The sequence below is a fragment of the Castor canadensis genome, chromosome 16, assembly GCF_047511655.1.
Source record: "Castor canadensis chromosome 16, mCasCan1.hap1v2, whole genome shotgun sequence".
Lineage (NCBI taxonomy): Eukaryota > Metazoa > Chordata > Mammalia > Rodentia > Castoridae > Castor > Castor canadensis.
The window spans coordinates 18172240-18182731 of record NC_133401.1 but is presented as its reverse complement, the minus strand read 5'-3'; the positions used below and the strand labels follow the sequence as shown (position 1 = coordinate 18182731).

General features: G+C 57.2%; 1 protein-coding gene across 2 annotated transcripts in view; it reads right to left on the bottom strand.

Moving 5' to 3' along the window:
• Nucleotides 1–1919: 1919 nt before the first annotated feature.
• Nucleotides 1920–10492, bottom strand: part of Bicra (BRD4 interacting chromatin remodeling complex associated protein) — a 65226-nt gene continuing 56653 nt past the window's right edge. For both annotated transcript variants that reach the window (XM_074057835.1, XM_074057836.1), the window contains 8 exons: nucleotides 9736–10371; nucleotides 9410–9590; nucleotides 9097–9206; nucleotides 7776–7837; nucleotides 6222–6370; nucleotides 5971–6065; nucleotides 5736–5838; nucleotides 1920–3736 (listed from right to left, as the gene is read on the bottom strand). In XM_074057835.1, the coding sequence (XP_073913936.1) occupies nucleotides 2655–3736; nucleotides 5736–5838; nucleotides 5971–6065; nucleotides 6222–6370; nucleotides 7776–7837; nucleotides 9097–9206; nucleotides 9410–9590; nucleotides 9736–10371 (2418 nt within the window). In that variant the 3' untranslated portion in view covers nucleotides 1920–2654. The remainder of the gene's footprint in view (nucleotides 3737–5735; nucleotides 5839–5970; nucleotides 6066–6221; nucleotides 6371–7775; nucleotides 7838–9096; nucleotides 9207–9409; nucleotides 9591–9735; nucleotides 10372–10492) is intronic.

Here is a 10492-nt window from a genome sequence, read left to right as displayed (position 1 = left end):
AGACCCTATCTCAGAAACAAAGTACAGCTGGTGGCTCACACCTGTAATCCTAGCTACTCAGGAGGCAGAGATCAGGAAGATTTTGGTTTGAAGCCAGCCCAGGTAAATAGTTCCAAGAGACAAGAGACCTTATTTCGAAAAAACCCTTCACAAAAATAGGGCAGGTGGAGTGGCTCAAGGTGAAGGCCCTGAGTTCAAACCCCAGTACTGCCAAAAAAAAAAAAAAAAAAAAAAGGTACATGCCAAAGGGCTGGGGGTGTAGCTCAATGGTAGAGCCTTTGTCTAGCATGCGTGAGGCCTTGAGTTCCATTCCCAGCACCCCCAAAAAAGAAAAGAAACTCAGGGCCTGTCCATGCCTCAGTTTCCCATTATACATTTCTAGCTGTGCTTCACAAAAGCACTTTGCTACAATGGTTCCTCCTCAGTGAAACCCCATGCAGTCCCTGACTCTCCTGCCTCCTCCCGATCCCCACTTGTCACCATGACCTCTACGTAGGATACTCATGTCTAAGCCCCTCCCCCAACATTAGCCACACAATAAGAGCTGTTTGCTCCCTCTTGTCACCCCAGTGTCTATAACAGTGCCCAACATGCAGAAAAGATGTTTTAATTAAAGTATTTAACTTCATAAATATTTTTTATGCAACAAAAACATTTACTTGTATTTGGGAGCTGGAGATTGAACCCAGAGCCTTGCACCTGTTAGGCACGTGCTGTACCACAGAGCTGCATCCCAGTCCCAAGTTGGGTCATTTATTTATTTGTTTATATTTACTTATTTTGTGGTACTGGGGCTTGAACTCGGCCACTCCACCAGTCTTTTTGTTGTGCTGGGTTTTTTTGAGATAGGGTCTCTCGAACTGTTTGCCTGGGCTGGCTTCGAAGCATGATCCTCCTGACCTCTGTCTCCTGAGTAGCTGGGATTACAGGAGTGAACTACCAGTGCCCTGCTCCTCCTGTCTTTTAAAATACAACTTGAGACCTGAATAGCCTGGGTGCTGTCTGGTCTCTGTGTTCTCCAAATCGAGGAGTCTCTGCAATCTATTCTGTCATCTAACTTTCCTGATGACCTTGCAGCCTCCCAGGCTGCCTCTCCAAGGAACCACCTCTCTCTCTCTCTCTCTCTCTCTCTCTCTCTCTCTCTCTCTCTCTCTCTCTCTCTCTCTGTTTCGTTTTTGGCAGTACTGGAGTTTAAACTCAGGTCTGGCCCTTGCTAGGCAAGCGCTCTACCACTTGAGGCATTCCTTCAGCCTGGACACCAGCTCCTTTTTCTTTTATTGCTTCTTTCTTTGCTTGAGACAAGTCTCACCCCATGGCCCAGGTTGACCTGTAGGATCCTCATGCCTCAGGTTCCAAGGGCTGGGATTACAGGTGTGGATTACCATGCCTGGCTCTATTTTTCCTCCTGTATTTTTGATTTGTGGCTGGTTGATTCCACAGATATGGAACCCATGGATGGATGGGGGGGAAGGTGCAATTGTATACATTAAATAAAACATAACACACATATAACAAGGTGCTGCATGGATGGGTGGATGACAATACTGTGACTAGTAGCCATGAGGACCCTAACCCTGTATTTCCCCAGGAGCTATGGCTGTGTTTTGTGACTCACAGAGGATTTGTGGAGACCACAGAACCTTACAGGAAATAGTAAGAAGTGACTACATTTAGTTTGGCTGTTCTGTGTCCAACCCCAGGGACAAGTCTGCTTCCCAACTGGTCAGGGACTCCTCTGTCTTGTCCATGCTGCACTCTGGAGCCTAGAACAGGGCCTGTGTGGGATCTAGCAGGCACTCAACAAACACACATGGGAAAGGCCTCCCCATATAGACTTATCTCCAACCCCCCAACTCCAAACTTCCCCTCCCCCAAATCCCCAAAAGCAAAGGGGCAGAAGGGGCCTGAGTACAGTTTTAAAAAAAGGATCGGTTTTTAATTTACAAGAGTTCTAAATGTACAGAATTTTCCTTTAAAAAAATCGTTATACACAATAAATACAGTACAAAAAAATTATCTTACAGTACTAGTTTTGTCTCCAAGATTTCAAAACGTGGCGCGGGCGGCTGGAGGGAAGACAGCTGGGGAGGTGGAGGAAGACCCAGGTGTCTGATGCTGGGATTTCAACGTGGAGGGCCGGGAACACACACACACCTGTCTCTGTGTCTCTCGCGCGCGCTCTCTCTCTCTCTCTCTCTCTCTCTTACACACACACACACACACACACACACACACACACACAAAGGACGACACAGGCATAGGACTGGATGTGACACACACAGGCTAGGGCGCACTGGCTCCCGCCCCTGTCCCCCTGTCCTGCTGTTTTGGGCCGGTGGGAGGCTGCTGGCCCTCCTGGCTCGGGGCGCCCTTGACCGTGACCACGAGGTCACACCCCGAGCCTGGTGCACACACTGTGTCCCCCGCACGAGGACGGCGACACCGGGATGGGAAGGCCCCTCCCTTTTGGCAGGGGAACACTTTACATTGCAGCCACCCCCCCACCCCCAGGCCGCACCCGGACCCCAACAGCCGCGGAATCAGAATCAGGAGCGGGTTGGCGGCCTTTGTGACTCAAATAACTTAGGCAAGAAGAACGGTCTGGGTGCGGGTCCCGGCGGGCTGTGTCCCCAGGAGGCTGAGGTGGCCCGCTGTTATCTGTTCAACGTCCTGGCGCCCAGGCCGCCGTTGTGGCTGGCGGCGGGGAAGGCCTCGGGCCTGAGCAGGGGCGCGGGCGCGGCGGGCGGGCCGGGCGCGGGGCCGGCGTGCGGGAACGGGGCTGCGGGCGTCCGGCCCGGGGCCTGCTGCAGGTTCAGGATGCTGTCGATGGCACTCTGCAGGTGCTCGGTGAGCGCGTCGTCCTGCGGGCTGTCACTGGAGAAGCTGGCCTGGTCCACGTCCGGGGAGTCGGACTTGCGGCGCTTGGCGGGGGGCAGCGGGGCGGTGTCCCAGGCGGGTTCTGCGGGTGGCGCGGCGGCGGCGGCGGCGGCGGCGGCGGCGTTGGCGGGCTCGGGCGGGCCGCCCTTGAGCACGCGCTGGTAGAGCTCGTCCTCCACGGCCGCCAGCTCGCGGATGAGGCCGCTGGTGGCCTCGTCCACCTTGGCGGGCGGCGCGGGGCTGCCCACGTTCTCGCGGTAGGTCTTGCGCAGCGGCAGGCGCGGGCAGGGCGCGGCGGGCCCCGCGGGCTTGCGCGGCGCGGGCGCGGGCGCGGGCGCGGGCGGCGGGTGCTCCAGCGAGCCGTTCATCTGCGCGGCGGGCGGCGGGGGCGGCGCGGGCGGCCGCGGGGGCGGCTCGGCGGCCTTGAGCGCGGCGGGCGCGGGCGGCGGCGGCGGCGGCTGGTGCACCGGGTCCAGCGCCGTGTTGTGCACCACCTTGCTGAAGCCCGCCTCCTGCTTGATCTTCAGCTTGAGGCCGATGCGGCTCCGGGCCTCGTACGTCTTGATGGGCGGCCGGTTGCGGGAGGGCATGGGGCCGTCCTCGTCCGCATCCAGGGACGAGGCGGCAGAGGACGAGGACGAGGACGACGAGGACAGGGAGGACGATGCCCGAGCCCAGGTCACCGACGGGGAGCCGCCCGCCCCGCCGTGTCGGATCACGAGCTTAGTGGGCAGGTGCGGCGGGGGTGGCGCCGAGGACGTGGAGGACGACGATGGTGGGCCGTGGCCGGGGGGCCGGTGACCCTCGGAGGCGGCTGGGACCGGGAGGCCGAGCGAGCGCGAGGAAGACACATACTCGTCTGCAGGACCGGGAGGGGGACAAAGAAAACCAAGGCGGTCAGGAAAAGTACGAGGCTGCAGGGGCTGCGCGGGACACCAGGCTCCTACTACTGGCCAGAGCCAGGCAAACCCTCAGGTCACACCACCCCACGCCACTGTTACCAGCAGCTCTCAAGCTAAAACCGTAGGACCATCAGGTGGCTCAGGGTTAGATAAATAGGAAGAATACAAAACAAAGTGCAGCTGGTGGCTCCCGCCTGTAATCCTAGCTACTCAGGAGGAACACGGTTCAAAGCCAGCCTCTGCAGTGCACAAGCCCCTATCTCGAAAAAGGGCTGGTGAAGAGGCCCAAGGTGTAGGCCTTCAGTTCAAACCCCAGAACCACAAAACAAAAACGTGCATTTTCTAGTTAGGCAGAGGTAGTAGCAGGACAGGGGAGACCCTAGCTGAAAAACAGGTACAGACGTCTTCACTGTGGATAGCTCTACCTGGCAGTGCTAAGAGAGACAGACAGAGAGATAGTTGTGTTTTTGTTTTTAATGGGATGTGGTTTGAAAGCATCACTCTTGCAAAGTAGGTGCTCTACCACAGGAGCCACACTCCTGTTCATTTTTTTTTTGAGATGCTGGGGATGGAACCCAGGGCCTTGGGCATGCCGAGTGAGCCTTCTGCCCTTAAGCTACACTCAGCCCCTGGCAGAAGTTATTTATTGTCTCGACCTACCCCCTCTGATCTGATCTGTGTCTGACCCAGCCTGGTGGCCATGCCTGTAATACCAGCTACAAGGGAGACAGACACAGGAGGATCTCGAGGTCAAGGCCAACTCAGGTAACCAGGGACACACTGTCTCAAAAACAAATTGAAAACAAAAGGACTGGGCAGTGGTTCAAGTGGTAGCAAGCTCGCCTAGCATGCCTAGCATGCAGGAAGCCCTGGGTTCAATCCCCTGCACTGAGAAAAAAAAAAAAAAAAAAAGAAATATTTATGCATTGTGTCTGATCTCAGGGTTCTTCCCGGAGCTACTACTGGTCAATCAGAAGACATATCTAGGCACCACATACATTCCTAAAGGCAAAAAGTTCCAGAACATACCAAGGGTTTCAAACACGAGACTATACATCAGAACCACAACTCTCACTTTGTGGATGAGAAAGAGGCATGGAGAGGTTAAATGCCTTGCCCAAGGTTATCCAGCCAGCACTGGCAGAGCTGGGACTTGAACTAGGACAGTTCATCTATGGGTATGGCTGCGGAAAGACACATTGCCCACCACCAACCCCCAGGCTGCCAACCTTTCCTGCAGTAGCAACCACAGAGCTGCCTCCTGTGCCATGGCCCCTCACTCAGACTTTTTTTTTCTTTTAAATTTTTGAGGTACTGTGGTTTGAACTCAGGGCCTACACCTTGAGCGACTCCACCAGCCCTTTTTGTGATGTTTTTTTTTTGAGATAGGATCTTGTGAACTATTTGCCTGGGCTAGCCTTAAGTTGCAATCCTCCTGATTGCTACCTCCTGAATAGCTAGGATTACAGGTGTGAGCCACTGGCACCTGGCTCTTTGCTCAGACTTCTAAGTACCAATGATTACTTAAAAAAAATAAATAAAAAAAGAAGATCCAGAGCTCAAGGATAGAGCCCAGGTCTATCCTGAGCCCAGGTCTGGGGACAGAAGGCAGGGATGATATTTTTCCTGGAGCTGAATGTTTGCCTCGATCCTTTCCCACAGCCTGGGGCGCAGGAAAAGAGACATTAAGGTGCAGGACGTAAGCAGGGCTCAATCTAGTGGTCCTAGCACAGGATGGGCACTAAGTAGGCACGGGCATCCCAGGAGCCTTGCTTGCCTCCCCCTGTCCTGGCTCTGTTCTCCTGCCCTCCACCCCAGGATCCAGGGTTAGAAACAGATCTGAAGGCACAGTGAGGGAGGAAGGTGGGACTCAGGCACCACCCACCTGGGGCTGGAAATGCCATCAATCCTATGCAGAGCTTCGGTGGAAACCCCTCTCCTCCCCTCCCCTCTCACCGGGCTTCTCCTTGGCCAGCTGTCTGTCCAAGGCAAGGGTGGTCTTCTCCTCCTGAATAAACATCCGGTCGATCATCACCATCTCTGCCGAGGGGCTCACCCTCTGGGGGGGCAGGGAGAAAAGGGAAGTCAGCAGCAAGTTAACAATTTGGACAGAGGACTCCAAACTGTCCTTGTGATCGGACCGCCTGCCTCCCTCCCGACCTGTCCATACAGGAAGGGTCGAGGGCCCTACCCGGGACTCCTCCAGGAGCAAGAGCCGGTACTTGTTGAGCATGGCCTGGGTGCGTTTCAGCAGCTGCGTGGAGACAGTCTCAAACTCCTCGTCCACTGTGAGGAACAAAAGCCGGGCAGGGCCAGAGATGTGGGGGGCTCGAGCAGACAAGACAGTGCGTGGAGAGCGCCCTGCAGTCAGGTGCCCCACCAGGGCTGGTCTGGGGGATGGGTATCCTCGGGGCCAGGGTAGAGGTTGTGGGAAGGCCTCACCTTTGTGGTAGTCGTTGGGGGAGGGGAGGGCACCCTGATAGACATGGTAGGGCAGGAGACGATGCAAGGCGTCCTCGAAGGAGGGGAAGGCCGTCTTGTAGTCAGGGTGCAGGACGGAGCCCTGGTGTTTGTGCAAATGCTCCAGGAAGCTGAGGTCGGGGTTGGGGATAGAGACCACAGGGTAAGGGGTGAGGGCCACAGAAACAGATCCCAGACCTCAGCCTCAAGCCAGTGGTAAACACAGGGAGGGCACTATGCTTGGGAGCGTGTCACACGTGCTCCTCTTGCCCCACTGCCTCCCTGCCACAGGCCAAAGTAAGCAGATGCTATCAGCATCCCCACGCTACAGAAGAGGAAACTGAAGCCCAGAAGGTGAGGGAAAGTCACTCTGCCCCAGGCCCCAGAAGATGGGATCTCCATGCAATTCCGTCTCCCGCCACGTGGGGGCAGGATGTCTCCACCACCTCCAGCAAAAGAGCATTTTGGGAGTGGGGAGGAAGGTTAGGGGTGGTGAGTTAGTTTAAATCCCTTCTGTCTGGGCTGCTGTTTTCTCTGACAAAACCTGTCACATGCTGGGTGCAGGTGGCTCACGCCTGAAATCCTAGCTACTTGGGAGGCTGATATCTGGGAGGATTAAGGCCAGGGCCAGCCAGGGCAAATAGCTTGAGAGACCCTAACTCCAAAATAACCAGAGCAAAATGGACTGGAAGTGTGGCTTAAGCCATAGAGCACCTGTTTTGCAAGTTCAAACTCCAGTCCCACCAAACAAACAAACAAAAAAAACCCTGAAAAACAAAACACAGCTGGGTGCCTGCCAATGGCTCACACCTGTAATCCTAGCTACTCTGGAGGCAGAGATCAGGAGGATTGAAATTTGAGGCTAGCCGGGACAAATAGTTCACAAGATCCTATCTTGGAAAAACCCATCAGAAAAAGGGCTGGTGGAGTGACTCAAAGTGTAGGCCCTGAGTTCAAGCCCCAGCACCACAAAAATAAAAAACAACAACAACAACAAAACTGTCACAGTGGCCTGTGTCTCCGTATCACATGACCCTTCCACCAGATTAGTGTCCCCTGTCTCCTGAAGACCCTCCCACTGCGGGGCCAGGCACCTCTGTTCTGTTTACTGCTCTCAGCGTCTCACCAGGGCTACGCACGGAGCAGAAAGAGGGCAAACACCAAACATTTGCCCACTAAACTCCCCTACCAATGGCCATCCACCCATCTCTCCACCTCATCACTTCTGCCCTTCAACACACATCCATCCAGATATCCACACCTCCATACACTCAGCTCAAATGCCCACCTGCCCCGTCCCATTCGGCCAGCCCTGCCCCCCAAACCCAGGAAGCCACACTGGGTCCTGCCCCACCAGCTCTGAGGGGCCGAGGGAACATATGGCCCCTCCACTCTGTCACTGCTACCCAACCACTGCCCTTTCTAGAGGGGAAACTGAGGTCTATAAGGGAGGACTAAGGGTACATGGAGCTGGAACTGCCGTGAGGGACAGGGCCCCTGGGGAGCCTGGGTGCAGGACAAATGTCTGTCACTCACCAGGCTTCCTTGCTGGGCTGCAGTGTGGGTGGCTTCTTCAGGCTGCTCAACTTGCTGTCATACTGGAAGGAAAGAGGTGAGTGACAGGTACTGCAGGGGGACCAACTTCCTCCCTCCAGCCTAAGGCACAGATGGGTGGGAGGACCAGGCCACAACTGTGGGATCCCTGCCCATCAAAAGAAACCTGCTGGAGGACCAGGCATGGTGAGGTGTAGCTGTAATCCCATATACTCAGAGGCAGAAATCAGGAGGACCAAGGTTTGGTTCTTGGCCAGCCCAAGGCAAAAAGCTAATGAGACCCCATCTTAACCAACAAGCTGGGCATGATGGCTCACACCAGTCACTCCAGCTACTCTGGAGGCATAGCTAGAGGACTGAGGTATAAGGCTATCTTCTGGACAAAAATTTAGACCCTAACTGAAAAGTAAGACAAAAAAGGGTTGGGGGCATGACTCAAGTAGTAGAGTGGCTGCTTAGCAAGTGTGAGGCCCTGAGTTCAAATCCAAGTACCATAAAAAAGGGGGGCTGGTGGAATGGCTCAAGTGGTAGAGCACCTACCTAGCAAGTGTGAAAGTTTGAAGCCCTGAGTTGAAATCCCAGTGCCGCCAAAAAAAAAAAAAAAAAAAAAAGGAGGGAAACCTGCTGGGAGACAATCTGGCTGGGGAGCAGGATGAGGGTGACACACATGTTCCAGACCTCAGTACTCCCCAACTGGGTCCTCTGTGCCCACTCCCAGGCTCTCTGGTCTGCCTGTCTGTGTGCCTCTGCCCTGGCTCATCTTGATTTGCCTTTGCATCCTTATCCTAACCCCCCCAACCCCCCCCCCAAACCAATCGCTCCTAGCCTCCCCTTTGTCATGTCCTCTCTGTCTGCTCTGGGGTCCTATCCCTCCCACCTTGTCTTACATTTACTTGTCCTCTCTTCTGACAGGCAGGCTCACCTTCCCTACCTCCTTTCCAGTACCAGGGCTCACCCTGACCTGCCCCGCCCATCTGATCTGTCTTGTCCCCACCTCTCCTGTCCTGAGTGACCACCTTGTAGTACTGCTCTTATATACTGTCCCCACTCCTTCTATCTTAGCATCCCCTGTTCCCACCTTGGATGTCTCTCACATTGTCACCCAGCTGTGCTGGTGCCTGTGTCATTCCAGCTGCTTGGGTGTTTAATTTCTGAGCTGACAGTGGCCCCCTGCCCCTTCCTGCCCTAGTTGGACAGCTAAGGCTGCCTCTGACCGATGGTCCCAACTCATCCTTCCCCTGCAGGCCATTTCCTGGGTCCCAGTCATGGTCCTGCCCTCCTCCCTGCTCCAAGGCCCCCTTACCTGCAGCCCAGAGGACTTCCCTGGCCCTGGCACAGCAGCCTTAGCCACACTCAAGGTCTGAAGATTGCTGGCAAAAGCTTTGCTCTCGGCAGGAAGCAGAGGAGGGAGGCCTGGGTGGGTGAGGGAGACAGGGCCCTCCTTGAACCTGAGCCCCGACCTCGCCCCACAGCTTACCATGTGGCCCTTTGGCCTTGGCTCTGTCAGCCCCGCCTCCTCCACCTGCCCTGAGGACTGGTCTGCCCCAGCCTCTCCTCCAGCCACCCTCACCCCAATCCCCTACCCTCCAGGTTTCTCCAAGTGGGCTCTCTCCTACCTGCGGTGGCCATGGGTGCCGAGGCAGGGGGGTGGCTGGCAGCGGTGGGGGTCCCGGGTGGGGCCGGCCCACTGACCAGCACTGAGGCAGTGGGGCTAGCCAGGGGCCCCAGGCTGGCGGAGGTCTGCGGCGCGGCAGGGGCTCCCCCAGCCTTGTTCTGGAGAATGATCCCGGACGGCACCTGAGGAGGGACAGGTGGTTGAGGGATGCCGGCACCCGTAAGTACGGACGGACGGAGGGGGAAGGGCAGCTACATGTGGGCGGGGCCGTCCCAGCAGGGCGGGGCTCTGGGGGCGGGCTGGCCGGCTGTCCCCGCCTCTCGTTACCTGGTGGAATCTCTCCAGAAGCGCCTTCTGCTGGGGCAGTGCTGGGAAGGGGGTGGTCACCATCTGGAAGGTCCGAGGAGGCGGTGGGGGTGGCACTGCGGGCTCGGGGACCAGGTGGAGGGTCGGTGGGGGAGTGGGGGACTTGTGGGGCCCCTGGCCAGGCGGGAACTGCAGCTGGAAGTCGGGCGGCGTGGGGGCTGGTAACCTGGTGGACGTCTCAGACGAGGAGGCCACAGTAGAGGGGGTGGAGGCCGGGGGAAGGTGGGGGGCTGGGGGCAGCGGTCCCTCGGGTGGCTGGGAGGGGGGACGCAGAGGGGGCTGGGGTGGGCCTGGGGCAGTGGGGGCTGGGGTGCTGGAGGGTGGGGGGGCGCCCAGTTGATTCTGGATAACAAAGATGCCAGGCAGAGTGGGGGGGCCCTGAGGCGGGGGACAGGGGTGCAGGGCCGGCTCGGAGGGCGGGCGGGACAAGCTCTGGGGCTGGGAGGGAGGGCGGGAGTGGGGGCGGGAGGGCGGGCGGGAAGGGGGCCGGGCTGGGTGCGGGGAGGGCAGGTGAGGGCTGTCTCCCAGGGGAGCCTGGTGAGGTAGTGATGGGGACGAGGCGGGGCCGGGGCCCTTCAGTGGAGCTGCTGCGGGGATCTGGGCAGGGAGGGAGGGAGAGGGAGGGGCGGGGTCAGACCAGCCTTGACTCCCATCTCCCCGACACTGGGACCCCAGCCACCCTGCAGCCAAACTCCTCTCTGCCTACCTCAGTCCTGAG